The sequence below is a fragment of the Eleutherodactylus coqui genome, chromosome 8, assembly GCF_035609145.1.
Source record: "Eleutherodactylus coqui strain aEleCoq1 chromosome 8, aEleCoq1.hap1, whole genome shotgun sequence".
Taxonomy (NCBI): domain Eukaryota; kingdom Metazoa; phylum Chordata; class Amphibia; order Anura; family Eleutherodactylidae; genus Eleutherodactylus; species Eleutherodactylus coqui.
The window spans coordinates 153,340,133-153,360,797 of record NC_089844.1 but is presented as its reverse complement, the minus strand read 5'-3'; the positions used below and the strand labels follow the sequence as shown (position 1 = coordinate 153,360,797).

General features: G+C 49.3%; 1 protein-coding gene across 1 annotated transcript; it reads right to left on the bottom strand.

Annotated features, from left to right (window-relative positions):
* Positions 1-1,230: 1,230 nt before the first annotated feature.
* Positions 1,231-10,810, bottom strand: JMJD8 (jumonji domain containing 8). Its single transcript, XM_066576726.1, has 10 exons — positions 10,675-10,810; positions 8,318-8,459; positions 6,061-6,153; positions 5,935-5,983; positions 5,759-5,855; positions 4,390-4,458; positions 4,090-4,209; positions 3,776-3,843; positions 3,560-3,694; positions 1,231-1,532 (listed from the first exon to the last, which is right to left on the bottom strand). The coding sequence occupies exons 2-10, from the start codon at positions 8,410-8,412 to the stop codon at positions 1,452-1,454; spliced, it is 807 nt and encodes a 268-aa protein (XP_066432823.1). The 5' UTR covers positions 8,413-8,459; positions 10,675-10,810; the 3' UTR covers positions 1,231-1,451.
* Positions 10,811-20,665: the final 9,855 nt, after the last annotated feature.

Here is a 20,665-nt window from a genome sequence, read left to right as displayed (position 1 = left end):
GATTAAAAAAAGCAATGTCAGGATTACTTGGATCTGTATGAGACCTTTCACCCCGGAATATGCCGGCCCTACATTCCGAACCAGGATCGGCACGGCTCGCTGCGGTTTTCTTGTGGAATTGTGGCAGGATTCTACTCTTTTCAATTCCACACCAACATCCACATGTTGGTCGTTGTGGAATATTCAGTCTTGTGTGAGCGGCCCCTAGAACCTTTACAGAGTTATTCTCTGGGAAAGTGACCAGCTAGATTTCCAAAATTTGTCTGGCCTTCAAGACATAAACAGGCTTGGTCTTGAAGGGGTTAAACCTTCCCCAACTTTGGTTTTATCTCCAGCTAACTCCTGATTCTTTGCTGTGTCTGTGATGTATTATTTACAGCCTGCAGCAGACTGTATGGGATGTCATAGGCCGCAGCAGCCAATGACAGAGCTCGGCGATCAATCACTGTACTGTCATTGGCTGCTGCAGCCTGTAAGCCATACACCAGAGCAGAGACCCAGAGATGCAGCCCCGGACACAGCGGAGAACCGAAGACGTGTTATCAGCTTTATAACTTTTACACATGGAGAACATGTTTAACATTACAGATTTCATAACCCTTTAACCTGTTAGTGACCAAAATCATTTCCACCATTAATTTATGATTTATTTTTATTGAAGAAAATACAAAAAGATATCATAATTTTTGAAAAACCCCTCAGTAGTCACGTTGCAAATCTGCATAGAAATTCTAGAATAAATCTATAGCAGACTTAAAGGAGATGTCCCGAGGCAGCAAGTGGGGTTATACACTTCTGTATGGCCATAATAATGCACTTTGTAATATACATTGTGCATTAATTATGAGCCATACAGAAGTTATAAAAAGTTTTATACTTACCTGCTCCGTTGCTAGCGTCCTGGTCTCCATGGTGCCGACTAATTTTTGGCCTCCGATGGCCAAATTAGCCGCGCTTGCGCAGTCCGGGTCTTCTGCTGTTCTCTATGGGGCTCCGTGTAGCTCCGTGTAGCTCCGCCCCGTCACGTGCCGATTCCAGCCAATCAGGAGGCTGGAATCGGCAGTGGACCGCACAGAAGAGCTGCGGTCCACGGAGGAAGAGGCCATCTTCAGCGGTGAGTAGAGAAGTCACCGGAGCGCCGGGATTCAGGTAAGCGCTGTGCGGGTGGTTTTTTTAACCCCTGCATCGGGGTTGTCTCGCGCCGAACGGGGGGGGGGTTTAAAAAAAAAAAAACCCGTTTCGGCGCGGGACATCTCCTTTAACAGGAAATGTCATTTTCAATAAATACACATCAGTTTAATTAAAATCTGTCTGTGCACCCCCTCCCCATAGTGCTCAGCGGACGGTGCTTTGTCTGGGTAGCACCGGTGCATCCGCCATCAGGTCAGTCAGGGATGGAGATGCCTCTACACCACTCTGAGGTTTCTGGTCATTGTGCATCATCGGCGTCTCTACCCTAGGAAGGTGGAGATGAAGACGCTGGTGTCCAGGTTCAGGGTGGCGTGCCACCAGCGGTCCGGGAAGTAGAGAACCTGAGGGGAAGAAAGGAGCTGAGGCGGTCAGACGTTACATACTCTGCGCTGGGTGGGTTTCTTACACACCTCCGGGACTCCAAGGGTGGATTCATAATTGGCTTAATTTTCCACCATGGACAAACCCTTGCATGCAGATTTTAATGAGAATTTTGATGAAATCCTTGGCGGTGGAGTTTGCTGCTTGCATTGTAGTCCAGCATCAAAATTTGCATATAGAACATTCAAATTTTAAGGCAGATATGGCTGTAGCGCAAAATTGCTCCATGTCTGAATCCACCCTGATAGATGAGCAGGAGTATGCAGGCCTACCAGCAATGCACTGGTTAATGAGTAACTGCACATTTGTGAAACTTTTGACATGGTATAGAGACCTCTGCTGAAATTGAAGGGCTCAGCTGAGTTCTGTTCCCCTTTCAGTGATCAGCAGGGGTCTCAGCACCTTGACCCCCACTGATCATGGCAAAAGTTTATAAAAAAAAAAAAAAAAGCACACTTACTCTTTAACCTGCCACCCATAATCCCTACCCACGTACTGCCCTGATTCAACCATCCTCACTGTATGTAACCAAAATCTTACTGACTTTAACCCCCCCCCCCCCAAGCCATCATTCTCCTCACTCCTCCCCCCAAAAAAATTCCTACCACTATTTACTCACCCCACTCTGCCGTCATCACGCTCACGGTTTATGACCCGCATCACCCCACTATGCTGTCATCCTGCTCATTCTCTGACATAGAATCATAGCCTGGTAGAGTAGGAAGGGACCTCCAGGGTCAGCGGGTCCAACCCCCTGCTCAGTGCAGGATCACTAGATCATCCCAGACAGATATTTGTCCAGCCTTTGTTTGAACACTTCCATTGAAGGAGAACTCCCCACCTCCCCTGGTAACCTGTTCCACTCATTGATCACCCTCACTGTCTAACATCTAATCTGTGTCTCCTCACTTTCCGTTTCTTCCCATTGCTTCTAGTCTTTCCTTGTGCAGATAAGAATAGGGCTGATCCCTCTGCAGTGTGACAACCCTTCAGATATTTGTAGACCGCTATTAAGTCTCCTCTCAGCCTTCTCTTCTGCAAGCTAAACATTCCCAGATCCTTTAACTGTTCCTTACCCCACTTTGCCATCATCCCATGAACTATGATCCCCTCACTTTGATGGACCTCATTCTGCCATCATCCTGCCCATTCTCTAACTTCCTCCACTCCTTTCTCCTGTCATCCTGCTCACTCTCTGACCTCTTCATCCCACTCTGCCATTATCCTGCTCACTCTGACCCCCTCACCCCATTCTGCAGTCATCCGCTCACTCTGACCCCCTCACCCCATTCTGCAGTCATCCGCTCACTCTCTGACCCCCTCACCCCATTCTGTAGTCATCCGCTCACTCTCTGACCCCCTCACCCCATTCCGTAGTCATCCGCTCACTCTCTGACCCCCTCACCCCATTCTGTAGTCATCCGCTCACTCTCTGACCCCCTCACCCCATTCTGCAGTCATCCGCTCACTCTGACCCCCTCACCCCATTCTGCAGTCATCCGCTCACTCTCTGACCCCCTCACCCCATTCTGTAGTCATCCTGCTCACTCTGACCCCCTCACCCCATTCTGTAGTCATCCCGCTCACTCTGACCCCCTCACCCCATTCTGTAGTCATCCGCTCACTCTCTGACCCCCTCACCCCATTCTGTAGTCATCCCGCTCACTCTGACCCCCTCACCCCACTCTGCAGTCATTCCGCTTACTCTCTGACCCCAACACCCCACTCTGCCGTCATCCTGCTCACTCTCTGACCTCCTCCACCCCACTTTGCTGCCATCCCGCTCACTCTCTGACCCCCTCAGTCCTTTCTGATGTCATACCTCTCACTCTCTTCTGCTCAAGCCTTCCTTTTTATATGCCAGTATCTTGTCCCCCAAGTCCTCCTATCTTGTCGTAGTTTCCCCTAGCTGCCATGATGTCCACTCTTGCTTCGTTTAACCCTTCCTGCTCTACCCTCTATCTACCTGCCACCCCTCTCTTCTCACCTCTCCGGCTCGGATAGTGCACTCTATAGGACGTTCTGCTGCAGGTAGTCGCGGGTAGGTCTCCAGCATCCAGGACAGTGTCGTCCTATTTGGGTTAAACTCAGGGGTCTTGTCAGGTGGGTACAGGAACCAGCGCTGGTGTAAAACAAAGGATTATGTTCTGAGTGAATTGGATGTAAGTCACCTGAGAGGTTTCTAGGGTGGGTTCGCACTCACCTTCCTGCCGTATATCACCTCGGAGTAGCCAGGCCCGTGCCAATGGAAGGGAACCCCTGTACCTGCACCTGTAGAGTAGGGGACATGCTCAGGATCAATTATAGGTAGAAGATATATGGATGCCACATTTTACCTTGGGGTCTTCTTGCAGGCTGGTCTTTGTGGAAGATATGACTGCGCTAATAGGCTGCAAGAGTGGCCGGCAAGGAGACCCCACACCATGGCTGGAGTGGCAAGGAAATACAAGGTAAATGTTGCTGGGTCTGGGTCCTGACCTGCAGGGTTTTCTGCAGCATTCCCATATTGTCACTTACCAGCTATGCCAAAACTATACGCCCCCATAGTGCCAGGCAGCCTGAAAGGAGGCGGGGTGTATTTCTGAAACAGAGACCCCCATTCTGTGAAGTTATTATCACCAAAGAAATACAAAGTATCTGCAGGTAAAAAGAAAGGCCTTAAATAATTGAGAGGGCCAACAGTGTCTGCCCCTCCTTACTTGTCGCGGTGACATCACTGCTTTTCCTTATGTCCTACAGCAGTGACATCACTGACCATCACTACATGTTACACAGGCTTCACTGCAGTTCTATGTCTCAGTGGATTGTATAACTCACCGACTCCCAGGGAGTCCAGGTCCTGGGGCGTCAGAAAGTGCTCCACATACTCCTGGAAGGGGACATCAACTACAAGAGGGGAGACAGGCGTTTTATGTACCCAGGGCAGAGAAACCCATCTGTGCAGCATCAAAACCCTGGACTTGCATATTGTAACCCCACTTCTCCTTATCACCTTGGTCTAGTACATTGTAGCCACCTCCTCCTATTTATGACTTTGGTCATCTCCACTGTGGCCCCCTCCTCCTATATATAACCCTGGTTTTGGAAACTGCAACCCCCTTCTCCTATTTATAACCTTGACCACTGTGGTCCCCTCCTCCTATTCATAGCCTTGGTCTTGTACATTACGGCACCCTCCTCCTCCTTATAACCTAGGCCTTGGACACTATGGCCTCCTCCTTCTATTCATAACCTGTGATCTTGTATCGTGTGGCCCCCTCCTCCTGTTTACAACCATGACCTTGTACATTCTCACCCAACCCCCATTCTTCATAACATTGCCTTGCACACTGCCTACCCCCCATTCATAACCTCGGTCTGGTACACTGTGTGTGTCCACCTCCTCCCCCCTTTCCCACCCTATTGCACCATCGTCTTCCTATGTACACTGTGGCCCCCTGCTCCGTATAACCCTGGCCTCGTACACTGTGGCCCCCTGCTCCGTATAACCCTGGCCTCGTACACTGTGGCCCCCTGCTCCGTATAACCCTGGCCTCGTACACTGTGGCCCCCTGCTCCGTATAACCCTTGCCTCGTACACTGTGGCCCCCTGCTCCGTATAACCCTTGCCTCGTACACTGTGGCCCCCTGCTCCGTACAACCCTGGCCTCGTACACTGTGGCCCCCTGCTCTGTACAACCCTGGCCTCATACACTGTGGCCCCCTGCTCCGTACAACCCTTGCCTCGTACACTGTGGCCCCCTGCCCCGTATAACCCTGGCCTCGTACACTGTGGCCCCCTGCTCCGTACAACCCTTGCCTCGTACACTGTGGCCCCTGCTCCGTATAACCCTTACCTCGTACACTGTGGCCCCCTGCTCCGTATAACCCTGGCCTCGTACACTGTGGCCCCCTGCTCCGTATAACCCTGGCCTCGTACACTGTGGCCCCCTGCTCCGTATAACCCTGGCCTCGTACACTGTGGCCCCCTGCTCCGTACAACCCTTACCTCGTACACTGTGGTCCCTGCTCCATATAACCCTTACCTCGTACACTGTGGCCCCCTGCTCCGTATAACCCTGGCCTCGTACACTGTGGCCCCCTGTTCCGTATAACCATGGCCTCGTACACAGCAGCACACGCTGCGTCATTGCCTGTGTAGATTATAGGACTATTACGGACTGGCAGTGAAGCACCAGTGACTCACCTTTGTCATAGGAGTAAGTGTTTGCGGTGCTCAGACGGATGTTGCGATTGCCGTAAGTTTGAAGCAGCTGCTCTTTCCTGCACAGCGAACGGAACTCCTAATGCAGAAAGGCACAAGAGTCAGAAGAGGACAGAAGATGTCAGCGAGGGACGGATGGAACGGCAGGACGCACTCACCGAATTATCAGTGATCCCCCGGATAATGACCGGCCGGATGTAGGCGTATCTGTGAAGAAGAAGAACAGGGGCTCAGCAGATGGGTGATGGGGGTACATGGCGGGCACAGCGGCTGCCATCACTCACTGGTCAATGAATTCTGCATAGGTGATGGAGGCGCCTCGTCTCTCCACCGTGCATCGCTCCTCCTCCTGGACCGGGGAGCAATTATTCCTCTGCCTGCAGAAACAGGACAAGACCAACGTCATGTATCACAATTTACATGAGCGTGTGCAGTATTGGTCAATCAGTGAAAATCTGACTGACACCACACTACGAAATCTGAGATTTCTTTTCAGAGATTACATTGTATTTTGCGAGAAAAACACATCAATACAATTTAAGTGCTGAAGAAAAAAAAATAAATAAATAAATAATAAATAAAAATCGCTTGTTGCTCCAATAGTTAAAATAGAAAATATGGATCACACTCCAATGCAAACCGCATGGCCTGCGAGCGCGATTTGATCTTTTTCATGTCCCCCTAAGAATGCATAACGGGACGAAACGGAGCCATTGATCGTAATGGTTTTGTTTTCACTAGCGGGATTCTCACCTGTTAGTACTACGCGGGAGAAAAGATGGGGTAGGATCTATCTTCCCGCCTTTTATTTCAAACTTGTGCGCACTAGCACGAAGTTTGAATAGTTCAAAAACAAACCCCGGGTTAATGTGCTAGTATGCTCCGTAGCAGCGAGCGTATTAGCGCATGGCCCATCTGCGCAGGCCCATACACAAGCAGACATCGGCTGCGATTTTCCCCTCGCGGAAAAAAAAAAGTCGGCCTGCATTTTCGATTCTGAGGAAGCATAGGGCTCCCAAAATCCCTATTAAGGCAGTTTTATAGAAATCAATGATCATGCATGAATGATCGTTTGCCCATTCATCGGGCCACATAAACATGCCACCAATCATCTGATGAACGCGCAAATGCTCATTTGTCGGCTGATTGGGTCATTTACGCTGCCGAAGTAAATCATTGTTGCAGCATAAATGACCCAAGTACTGCGGAGGATGATAGCGAAGGCACAGACTCCATGGCATTGAGGCCTCCTTCACATGAACCATTTTCTGCAGCTATGCAGCTTTCACAGGGGCAAGAAAATTGCGCAATTTTCCGTTGAGGCAAGAGTGAGTAAAAACGCATGTTTAGGAAACCCATGCTTTTCAATAGGTTCCTTCACATTAGTGATGTTTCACTGATGCAATGTTGCCTGCGAGGCGAGATTTTTTGCCAGAAAAATCACATGACCGGCGCGATAAAAAAAAAAATTAAAAAAAATCGCAATAAAAAAGGTAGGACATCAGTGGCGAGATTCAGAGACTGAAATTCCCTACTGCATGACAAAATAGGTCTTGACCTATCTTTTGCCAGGAAATCGCAGAAGCCTCCATAGACTCCTATGTGAGGCGACTGGCAAAGGGAGATTAATTCCCCAGCAGTGCAATGCCAGGGGTTCCCCAGCAGGGAAGAATCAGGAAATCCCCTGCTGCTGGGGATTTCCTTAACCCAGGCATCACTCTGAGATGAAGGGAGTTCCTGGCAATAAAGGAAAGCCCTGGGGGAAACCCCTTTATCAAGGTGGTGAAGGCTTCCCTTCACTGGAGACAGAGATGGAGGAGGTTCCCCCGGGGACTCCCTCCATCTCTCTCCAGCAGCACATCTGTTCGGTCAGTCCTGGTGTGTGGACGGCCCCCTACATTGCAACTAGCGCTGCAGATCTTCCAATCAGATGATTTTCTGCAGCACTAGCTGATTTTATAATCCGTCTGAATGAGCTCTCAGTCAGCTTTTACGTGGGCGAGGAAATTGCGCGATCTTCCAGCGATGCGAGTGAGTAAAAAAGCATGATTAGGAAACCCATGCTTTTCAATGTTCACTTTAGCAATGTTTTCACTGATTTTCACTGTTTTCACAAAAATGTGCGATGCCTTGTTAACAAAGAAAGTTCTATTGACGTCGCGTTAAAAAAATAGCGTTATTATCATCGTGGTCGGCAGCAATGCAATGCAAGATTTTTTGCCTGCATGACCGGCGTGATAAAATCACGCGTACAAAGCTGCGATATCGCCCTCGCCCGTGTAAAAGAGGCACCAGGATTGTTGTCTCCACTACAATTGGCATCAGCCGGTGTAAAAGCCATTAAACGCATGCCAGTCTCTCGTTGATTGGCACTCAATTAAATGGCTGCCGTTGCCCATAGATACTGCACTAACGAGGAAATAGTCTGGTATGACAGCTGACGGGGATGTTGGGAGTTGTTGCTGAACTACATTTGAAGACCACAAATGTCCAGCTAAGTGATGACATCACAGCGCCTCCGCTGGCCACGACCGGACCTACCAGCCGCCATCACAGTCAGTGGATACGGTCTGCCTGTCCCATGACAGCGCTACGAAGACGTGGAGCAGAAGGTAAAGGTGGGTGAAAAGCGTCATATGGTCCAACGCCAGCCGTGTCCTCGTCACTGAGCCCGGACCTCCAACTGCAAGAGACGGGGGAGAGTTCATAAGAAAGACCACCGATTACAAAATCCGCCCATAATTACTATTCCGCACTCGCACATGGTGACTGTCGGGCTTATTCACACGGACAGATCTTTCACCAGTATTTGGGAGTCAAACCAGAAGCGGGTCCAAAATACGGAAGAGACGCAAATCTTCCCATTCTGGTTTCTCTCTGGATGTTCCGCTCCTGGATTTGGCTCCCAAAATACTGATGGAAAACAGTGACATGTGAATAAGCCCCAATATGGCCGGCACATCACTTATCGCAGTGTAGTAGATTGTAGCGAGATTAGCGGAATGCGTTACAAGTCCAGGTAACGTCTGCTACAGTGGGCTATATATGTATATTACATAGGCTGTAGTCATAGGGCCGGCTCCAGCGCTATATCTCACTACTGGGGTCTTATATGTAAATAACAATGGCGTACTTTGATATGAAGGCATGGATGCCCTACATGATGGAATGACGCACGGACCCCTGGGGGCCCCGGAACATGGATTGTGTTTTGGCCCCTATAAGAGAGAGTAAAACCCAATTGTAAAGTTGTAGAGTAAGGCCGGCTGCACACAGCTGTGACGGGCTCCGCCGCGGAATGTCACGGCGCCCCCAGAGACCTCCAAACTTACCTGCGGATCCGGCGTCCTCGCTCCCGCATGACGCTTCGGCGTGACGCGCCGCAGCGTCATGTGACACGCCGGCCACGTAACATGACACGCCCACCACGTCACATGACGCGGCCAGTCGTGTCATATGACGCGACAGTGGTAGGCGGGGAAGCGGTTTCACGATATCTTCCGCTGTGCTACAGCGGAAGATAGCGTGACGGACGGCTTCCATTGACTGCAATGAAAGCCGTCCGTGCGTACACCCGCGGCAAATAGAGCATGCCGCGGGTGAGGACGGGTAAGTTCAGAACCTAATAGCTGCGGGCAACACGGCGGATTTCTGCCGCGAATTACGCGGCGGAAATCCGTCTGTGGGAAGGAGCCCTAACATGTAAGAACCAGAAGCCCGCTCTCCGTGTCTCTCCACGCCCATGGGACTGCCGCTAGGACTGTAGTAAGGAAAGCGTGCGGGAAGCGGCCTCCTCCTGCTACGACACATACGTATATCAAGCCGTTCCTCGGTGCGGTCAGGGCGGACGCCATCATTGCAGGACCGTATTGATGAACGCCGAAGCGCCAATTCAGTGCAGATGCAAATTACTAGTAAGAGCACGACCAATCAGAAGACAAAGCTGGTTTTAGCGTGAACGCCTCGCCTCATCTGTACTGCGGTCATCCAGGGATTCTCAATGCGGCCCGATCCCTGAATCTCCTGCAGATGACGGTGATGACTTCCGGGATGATCAGTCCCTATCGCCGCAGAAGGAGGCCGCTTCCAGAACGCTTTCCTTACTACAGTCCTATCAGCGGTCCCACGGGGTGTAAAGATGACACGGAGAGCGGCTTCTGCTTCTCACATGTTACTCTACAACTTTACTGTTGGGTTTTACTCTCTCTTATCGGGGCCACAACAGAAAATAGAAATCCATGTTCCGGGGCCCCCAGGGGTCTGTGCGTCATTCCATCATGCAGGGCATCCATGCCTTCCTATCAAAGTACGCCATTGTTATTTACATATAGGACACCAATACTGAGATATGGCGCTGTGTGGCTTTATCCTCATATACACACACACACACATATCTACACATACATACACTCACATTCATTTTCCACTGTGTTTTACAATTCTATCTACATCTGTGTCCTGTGTTAATAAAGTTTATTGATAGAAAAACAGCACAAAGCAGGATAGGACTGTTGCTCGTGGCAACCAATCGTTTCCCAAGCTAAATTATCTGATTGGTTGCTGGGAAGAACCAGAAGAGGAGTATGTATAACAGCTGAAGGGAAAGCAGCCGTATAGCCCCTAGCAACCAATGAGATTCCAGCTTCCATTGTCGCTTAGGAAATGTAAGCAGGGATCTGATTGGTGGCTCCAAACATACATACATCCTATGTTTTTTTCAATAAACTTTATTTACAAAGTTTCAGGGAGGAACACTAAAGGCTTTCAGAACATGCTGGGAATAGTAGTGCAACTACTGCTGACAAGCACTGTACTGCACCTACATACCGTAGGCATGCTAAGAGCTGTAGTCGCCTCTGCCCTGTGGCACCGCAGCACACGGGAATGGCATAATGTACCTCAGTGTGGGCACCGGTCCCAGCTCCCGGGGTGTGACGATGTGGGCTCAGAAATGAAGAACAATCTCAGCTGGCAATCTCACTCCCCGGCACTATCGGCTATTCACAGACACGTTCGCCGCCGCCTTGCATTCTAGGAAACGTAGTTCCTAAATGTCATCTAATACAGGGCACTGGCCGGCAGGAAGAGCGCTCGGAGACTACGTTACCCAGCATGCAACGCTGCTCATTTGGAGCGGTTTCCTCCTTTGCTGACACAGCGGGGCGGTTGGCATATTTGGAATTTCAGCCGCACTTAAGCAGCGCTGCTGATTAGAGCCACCTGATTGGCAGTACAATCAGTGCAGTACACACTAGTTAAGCAGACGTGCACGATGAGCCGTGCTATATGCCAGCGGTTGTCCTGACGGCTGCAGCATCTTCTCCTCCTCACCGTTCTCTAGTCCACACCCCTCCCAGCCAATCACATCGCAGCTCTCGTTTTTCCAGCGCAGATTACAGAATGCTAGAAGTGATCTGATTGGTTCTTAAGGGCCATTCAAGTTAGGAAGTGTGATACTAGCTGTTTGCCATGACTGTTCTGTGACCATCCTCTGACCATAACTCCTTAGGCCGCCGGCACACGAACGGATTTGCATTGCGGAATCTGCAGTCAGCATCCGCATCGCGAATCTGCAGCAAATGCCATTCGTTACATGGCATGGAAATCTAATTCTTCCTGCACACTTGTGCAAACCACGAGCGGAGGACAAATCACAGCATGCTCCTTTTTTGCGTGGGTTCTGTATGGACAGTGTCCATTGAAGTCAATGGAAGCCGTCCGACCCGCAGCCGTTCTGCAATGTCAAGGTCACGGCATCCGTGTCATCGCTAGGCCAACCGCGGGAAAAATAAACATTAAAATAATTTAAAAATCTTTACTGCTTATGTCTGACGGCGGCTCGCCGCAACCATCTGTTGTACATAAAAAGAGAAAATACAGGGACACAGGGTCGCCAGCCGCGGTCAGGGTTGGATTACCCATGGATTCCAGCTCTGCCGTGTGCAGGCAGCCTTAGTGACGGCCAATACGCCTTTTAATTGATGGGCTTTAAATCTGCACATACTTCTTATGGGCTCATTCACACAAGCGTGGTTCTAGCGCAGTATAGGCGCGTGACAAGATCGCGGCTATACTGCGCTAAAAATCGCGTGACGGGGCCATTTCCAGCTATTAAGTCTCCAGCTTAATCAGCAGTGAAATTGCCTGTTGACACGATCGATCGGGAGGTGCGTGTTATCCTGCTCCCACGGGAGTCTATGGAAACTCCCACGCATCACACACCAGAGATAGGTCAGATCCTATCATCTCACACACCACGGACCTTGCAGTCGCATGTTCTATCATTGATGGGTGCGAGTATCATCTAAACCATTGATTCTAATAGATGCCATCTTTTCACGCGACTATAATGCGCTAAAACTACGCTCATGTGCATGAGGCCTACGGCAGTGGCTCGGCTGACTATTAACAGCCAGGCTCCTGCTCTAACAGCTAGATGCGCCAATCCAGAAAATAAAGTTATCTGTTATTTTTACAGAATGGTGAACGCCGTAGAAACAAAACCCCAAAGCAATGGTGGAATTTCCAGACATTTTTTCTACCTCACCTCCAAAATAATGTAATAAACGTTCTACAACACATTATGCGGACCCCAGAGTGCGGCCATTTAAATAAACAACTTGTCCCAAAAAACCCAAGCCCTCATATGACTGACTATGTCAGCAAGCTATGGCTCTTGGAGTGTGACAATGAAAATCACTTGGTCCTTAAAGGGGTTGTCTCGCGGCAGCAAGTGGGGTTATACACTTCTGTATGGCCATATTAATGCACTTTGTAATATACATCGTGCATTAAATATGAGCCATACAGAAGTTATTCACTTACCTGCTCCGTTGCTGGCGTCCCCGTCGCCATGGATCCGTCTAAATTCGGTCTTCTGGCGTTTTTAGACGCGCTTGCGCAGTCCGGTCTTCTGCCTGGTGAATGGGGCCGCTCGTGCCGGAGAGCTGGTCCCGCGTCGTCATCGTAGCTCCGCCCCGTCACGTGTGCCGATTCCAGCCAATCAGGAGGCTGGAATCGGCAATGGACCGCACAGAGCCCACGGTGCACCATGGGAGAAGACCCGCGGTGCATCGTGGGTGAAGATCCCGGCGGCCATCTTGGAGAAGGAAGAAAGAAGTCGTCGCAGAGCGGGGATTCGGGTAAGTAATATATATATATATTTTTTTTTTTAACCCATCCCTTGGGTTTGTCTAGCGCCGAACGGGGGGCCTATTGAAAAAAAAAAAAAACCCGTTTCGGCGCGAGACAACCCCTTTAAGGTAAAATAGGCCAGTCACTAAGGGGTTAATGCTAAGGGTGCCCTCACAAGGGCAGAGAATTTCTACAAGACACCTCGGAATTTGTGATCCTGTGGGAAATTCCACCCGGATAACCTGCAGCTGTTGATGCAGAACTGAAAATGGCGTTATGGTAACATTAATTCCGCAATGGTAAATTCTGTTACGTGAAAGCAGCCTTACACGGGAAGATGTCATCTGTAACTTAGCCTTACACGGGAAGATGTCATCTGTAACTTAGCCTTACACGGGGATGATGTCATCTGTAACTTAGCCTTACAAGGGGATGATGTCATCTGTAATTTAGGCTTACAAGGGGATGATGTCATCTGTAATTTAGCTTTACACGGGGATGATGTCATCTGTAACTTAGCCTTACACGGGATGATGTCATCTGTAACTTAGCCTTACATGGGGATGATGTCATCTGTAACTTAGCCTTACACGGGGATGATGTCATCTGTAATTTAGCTTTACACGGGGATGATGTCATCTGTAACTTAGCCTTACACGGGATGATGTCATCTGTAACTTAGCCTTACATGGGGATGATGTCATCTGTAACTTAGCCTTACACGGGGATGATGTCATCTGTAACTTAGCCTTACACGGGGATGATGTCATCTGTAACTTAGCCTTACATGGGATGATGTCATCTGTAACTTAGCCTTACACGGGGATGATGTCATCTGTAACTTAGCCTTACACGGGGATGATGTCATCTGTAACTTAGCCTTACATGGGATGATGTCATCTGTAACTTAGCCTTACACGGGGATGATGTTATCTGTAACTTAGCCTTACATGGGATGATGTCATCTGTAACTTAGCCTTACATGGGATGATGTCATCTGTAACTTAGCCTTACATGGGATGATGTCATCTGTAACTTAGCCTTACATGGGATGATGTCATCTGTAACTTAGCCTTACACGGGATGATGTGATCTGTAACTTAGCCTTACATGCTCACACGTAGCGGAAATGCCACAGATGTTTCCGCTTCCAAAATTGAAAGGGTGAAGTCAGTGCCTCGTCGTTGCAGCGGACGGTCATCTGCCCCCTCCTGTTACACCCGAGGACGGGTGCCAGCCAGATAGTAGAGGCTGCATCCAGTGTGACAGAGGCCACGAGGTGAAACCGCTGTCACCATATTGGATCCTGTAAGCACAGAAACTGCTCCAATCTGCCACGGTTGTCATTTAGAGCAGTTTAGGAGTGCTAGATCCCTTTCTGCATCCCGTGGGGGGAACAGGTCAGTAATCCACACCAAACGCCCCTGCCAGAATCACCAATGCATGGAAAATCTGCACCATTTCCCACTACATGTGAACATACACCTAACTCCACAAGACGGATCCGTTAAATGCATGGCAGAGTGATACAGATGGCAGCTGTTTACGTTTTTTGTTATCTGCAATTGGCATGTCTTTAAATCCATTTATGGGATTGTAGATGGCTCTATTAAAAATCTAAACCTGAACACAGATGAGCCCAGAGCCAGAGGGTACTTCATACAGATGAGCCCGGAGCCGGAGGGTACCCTCATATAGATGAGCCCAGAGAGTACCTTCATACAGATGAGCCCAGAGCCAGTGGGTACCTCATACAGATGAGCCCTGAGCCGATGGGTACCTCATACAGATGAGCCCGGAGCCAGAGGGTACCTCATACAGATGAGCCCGGAGCCGATGGGTACCTCATACAGATGAGCCCGGAGCCAGAGGGTACCTCATACAGATGAGCCTGGAGCCGGACGGTACCTTCATACAGATGAGCCTTGAGGGTACCTTCATACAGATGAGCCCGGAGCCGGAGGGTACCTCATACAGATGAGCCCGGAGCCAGAGGGTACCTCATACAGATGAGCCTGGAGCCGGACGGTACCTTCATACAGATGAGCCCTGAGGGTACCTTCATACAGATGAGCCCAGAGCCAGAGGGTACCTCATACAGATGAGCCCTGAGGGTACCTTCATACAGATGAGCCCAGAGCCGATGGGTACCTCATACAGATGAGCCCGGAGCCGATGGGTACCTCATACAGATGAGCCCGGAGCCGATGGGTACCTCATACAGATGAGCCCGGAGCCGATGGGTACCTCATACAGATGAGCCCGGAGCCGATGGGTACCTTCATACAGATGAGCCCGGAGCCGATGGGTACCTCATACAGATGAGCCCGGAGCCGATGGGTACCTTCATACAGATGAGCCCGGAGCCGATGGGTACCTTCATACAGATGAGCCCGGAGCCGACGGGTACCTCATACAGATGAGCCCGGAGCCGATGGGTACCTCATACAGATGCGCCCGGAGGGTACCTTCATACAGATGCACCCGGAGGGTACCTTCATACAGATAAGCACGGAGTCGATGGGTACCTCATACAGATGAGCCCGGAGGGTACCTTCATACAGATGAGCCCGGAGCCGGAGGGTACCTCCATACAGATGAGCCCAGAGACAGAGGGTACCTTCATAGACCCAAGTGGAATGCGCATCAAGAAAGTCTCCTGTTCATCTTAAAGGGAATCTGCGCTGTATAGTCTATTCAATCCTCATGTGGGGAAAAAAAGGGACGCCACTTCTTGATGCCAAGTCCACACGGACAAGGACTAAATCCACATATATAGATCAGTGGGAGAAATATGTGCCTTAGCCGCAGATTAATGCAACACTGTTGAAGTGGAACCCATACTATAACATCTACCAGTATTTTGCCTTATGAACATATCCTCATGGCTCGTACACGAGTGTATGCATACAACGGCCCATACTCTCTGCCCACGAATGAAGCGATCAGACAGTGTGACTTTTTTTTTAACGCACATCCTTCACTGCCCATACTATGGCCAAGTATGATACACAGAAAAATAGAGCACGCCGCGATGTATTTCCCCTGCGTATCGATACGCAGGTGTGAATGGAAGAGTGGAAGTTCTTTAACTGTCACCCCATCAGTGCACAGCCGGCTGAGAGGCCTTGGATGTGAGTCTCTGTGATATTATGCTTTCCACTGCAGGATAGGGGAGAACTTGATCGGTGGGGGGATCATTATATATGGGCGTTTCCATGCTTTTGAGACACCCTGTATTTGGACCGGGTTCACTGGGACCCCGATGTCTCTATAAGCAGCTCATCATATGGGTATAAATGGCCCAAAAAAGAGCAGCTCATAATGAGGTGCAAAAAGCCGGGGGGTCCTAGCAGTCAGAAATCTATGGCAGATGCTATCAATACATAAGTCAGTCTGACATCCAGCCCAACGACTACCCTGTGATGGGGAAGGGGCAGAATACTGTCATCTACAGTGATATACCCTGAACGCCGGCCGTGAGGTGCTCCCTATACAGGGCAGGGGGTACAGAGTACTCAGTAATGTACGCAATCAAAAGAGCAACATCACTTGCTGCTAGAACAAACTTTTATTATAACACAACTATTAAATGGAAGATTTAACAGCGGCCAATCAGAATTCAGCTTTTACTGCACAGTTTAGGAAAAAGTGTTATTGAGCGCAGTCATGTGACAATACACAGCAGGAGATGGGGCGTCCCAACATGCAGAAGAGGTTGTGTGCATGCCTGATGAGGTAAGAAGCTCTCAAACAGATTAGAGGGGCGAGAACACTGGAAGCACAAACCAAAAAGACGTCGTCGTAGAGACTGCGCCGGGACTAGCGGATGCATCTACGTCCCCTCCTCTGCGGATAGGCCACCCACGATCTTAAGCTTCTTCCAATCATGTTATAAAAGTAAGTTAACAGAAAAAAAAGAACTTTCACAAATCTTGTAAAACGTTACAGCTATTGCTCCACCGTTGATCTGCTCCGGATTACATTATGCTCTACTCCAATCACACCCAAAGCAGCATTTGCAATTCTGCACCTGAAAATCTAACTTAATAGGAAGTCTAATTCTGCTTGTAGTAAAATGTTACTTAAAACTTTTAATAACTTTCCTGATATTTTACTTAGGCTACATTCACACGAGTGGGAATCTTGAGCGCTGCGAGACACGCAAATATGAACTTCATATTTTTCGAACGGAGTCATACACGTAAGCGGTTTTTTTTCCTCATAGTGATGCTGCGAGATATATTTTTTATTAAATTGCTGCTTGTTCTATTTTCAATGGGACAGTCGGACACAGCACATGTACAAAGGGGAAACAAACACTGGCTGAAGCTGATGCATGTGAGAAACGCTGGAGGATCGGAATTTCAGAGAAGTGATCTGAGGCGATTTTGCATGAAAAACTCCTCACATCCACAGGTTAACCCTTTCCAATCCATTTATTTTTTCTCACCCATTCTCCCCAGCTCCAAATAATTTGGAGCTGGGGAGAATGGGTGAGAAAAAATACATTTTCCCTGCACCCTCCTGAACTGACAGAGTTCAGGAGGGTGCAGGGAGGGACCTGCTTACCTGTCCGGCGTCTTCCGCATTCTCCTTCTGCCTCCCGGCTCGGCGATCATGTGACCGCTGGGGTCAGGTGGCACCCAGCGGTCACATGATCGCCGGGCCAGGAGACAGAAGAAGAATGCGCAAGACGCCGGTCAGGTAAGCAGGTCCTCCCACAGTGCAGGCTCCCGGCTCGACGTTCATGTGACCGCCGTGGGTCAGGTAACACCGGCGGTCACATGATTGCCGGCCGGAATCTATGCATTGCATAGCGCTAATTGAGCGCTATGTAATGTGTAAAGGAGAAGGCAGAAAGGGTTTAAACCCTTTCTGCCTTCTCCTCGGTGGTCCTCGATGAGGACCAGTGCAGGAGTGCATCTGCACCCGATGTGTCTGACGATCGGGTGCAGATGCACTCCTGCACTGCAGTGTCGGGCCTGCCCCGACATTGGAGCTGTGGAGGGAAATGATGATGTCGGGGCAGGCCCGACATTGGACTGGAAAGGGTTAAACGCACGTTGACATGCACGGTATCGGATTGGGTTTCTCCAACCCATATCGCGCTCGTCCGTGTGAATGTAGCCTCAGTTTGTAGAAATATTCAGTGATTTTGTCTTTCTTCAATCACTTCCAGAACCGTGTTTCAAAATTACACTGGATACACTTAAGCCCCACCCTATTGTCCGACCTCTGACCTCAAAACTGAGCTCTAAGGCCGGCTTCACACAGGCCGTAAATGCTGGGGTGATTTTATTGCGTAAATTGTGGGAGCTGCGTGTTGTATTCTATTTGCATCGGCTCTATTTACATGTGTGATTTTTCTATGGAAGGCAAAAAAAATTGCATCCCGCTCGCATCACATGCCACGTGAGAGCGATTTTTACCATTAAAAATAATGGAGTGGCACGCTATTTTTTCACACACATGAAACTCACATGTAGTGATGCCTCTTCCTCGTAAAATCGTTTATAGGAAAACCGCATGTTTGCAAGCGCGATATCGGTCTGAGTTCTTCAATGTATTTGCTGCGGGTTTTCTGCTGCAGAATGCTGGCCGCGATTACACGGCGTGTGAAGCTGCCCCAACGGTGCCCACCAGGCCCGGCTCGCTGGTAATCTCACTTTAGATGTGAATGAAGGAAACAAGACTCCAGATTCCAGACAAACGCAGTATCTACAGAGCGCCTCACGATTCTAGGTGGTTTCTTAACTGTAAAAAGCTAAAATTTTAATGTAATCCTGAGGAATCAGCTAATGCCTCGTTAACACATCTAAAAACTGTGAAGTTGAAGAGGCCTTTTCGAAGTGGGACTACTACCTCCAACATTCATAATGGCTGCGATGCAGCAACGGTTGCAACAAACGGACACCTGATAATTCACAACATAGGCATTCTACCAAAGTCTTCTCTGGAAGTCCCTCCATACATTCACCAGCTCTGCGGCCTACACTGACTGCTGAGGCTCACTTCACACCTCTGTTGACTTTCAGTCCTAATTCCATCTCTCTGTTCAGTTTTTGGAGCAGAGAAACGGAATTAAAGTGGAAATAAGTGCTGCACATGCGCACTACCGCTCCAATAACTTCAATGGACTGCCAGGGATAAGAGAATTCAGGCGCTTGGTTATCTCAGGTAGTCCCATTCAAATGACTGGGGCAATGGGTTTTCATGTATTTGTTGCGGGACACTTCGGGCCCGGGCCTTGGTGGGGGTCCTTGGACCCTCACTAATCAGTTAGATCTTTTGGATGAGGCAAAACGTAATTTAGTGGGACAACCCCTTTAATGATTAGGGCTTTTCCCTGTTTCCTCCCAGCTGCTATGGACTGTTTACATCCCTGTCCAATGACATGTTATCCATATGGATAGGTCATGTGAGCATGCCAGCCAATCACAACCTACTGCACTAATTTGTCAACCACGATGACATTACTGCCACAGGCTGTGACTGGGTGTCCCGCTCCCATGATAGATCATCCCCTAAATACACGATCCGTAAAAATAAATTTAAAAATTATAAAAAAAAAAAAAAATTGAGTATAAAGATTTCAGGGGATTTTGTCACCGGGTTAATTAAGTTTGACTTGCAGCTCCGCTCTGAGTCAGAGGAGGGCCACGCCATCCTCTCCCTGTCCACAGCATGCAGAGTGACAGCTCTCCCTGCACACAAAAGGGGAAAATGCTGACAGTCTGCACGATAGTGGGAAGAAGCCATCAGGGTTCACCTCCCTCTCACAAAGCTCAGCTCCGAGCCGAAAGGTCATGAAACCGGTGACAGAATCTCTTTGAGGGCTTATTCAGACGTCCGTACATCGGCCGGGTTTTCACGCAAGGCCGGTATACGCTCTCTGCAGGGGGAGGAGGCGGTACAGGCTGGGAGCAGTGCACTGAACTCCCACTCCCTCGCCACTGTTTGCAATGGGATGGGACGGAACTTAGCTCTGTCCCTCCCATTGCAAACAGTGGCGAGGGAAGGGAGCACAGCGCACTGCTCCCAGCCTGTACCGCCTCCTCCCCAGCGGTACAGGCTGGGAGCAGCGAATACGGGTCAGACCTGAAAACCCGGCCAATATACGGACATCTGAATAAGCCCCAAGAATCATTGCTTTCCCCCCCCCCCAGAAACAGCCCCACCCCTGTCCATGGGTTATTGTCAGTACTGCAGCTCAGCTCCATTGAAGGGAATGGCACTGAGCAGCAATATCACAATAACCTGTGGACTGGTGTGGTGCTGTTCTTAGAAAGAAGCAGCCATGTTTTTCTAATCTTGATCAACTCCTTTCAATTCACTAAGAACCAGGACTTATTTTTCTACCTCACTGTGGGACTATGATGTTACCAAAACTGTTAGAGATATTCCATTTAATGCGAGCAACGCTAGAATATGCGGTAAGCGATCGCCAGGAATCCAACTGGTTACTGAATTTTCCCATCTACAGCATAATTGTTGGCCAAGCATTGCAACTTGAATGGGACTGAGATCCAGTTACCTACATGGCACCTAAACCAGATGGAGCCCTACGAATCAGCAAGGGTCAGGATACCTAAATATCACTCGTCATGACTGGAATATCCCTTTTATGGGACTTCCTTATGTATGAGGTCTATGGGGAAATGTAGCTCAACAACATGTAAAACGTTTGCACATTTTTGGAATCCCAAGCCCTTGAATTAAGGACCAGATAATAGAACTATTTCTGTGTGTCCT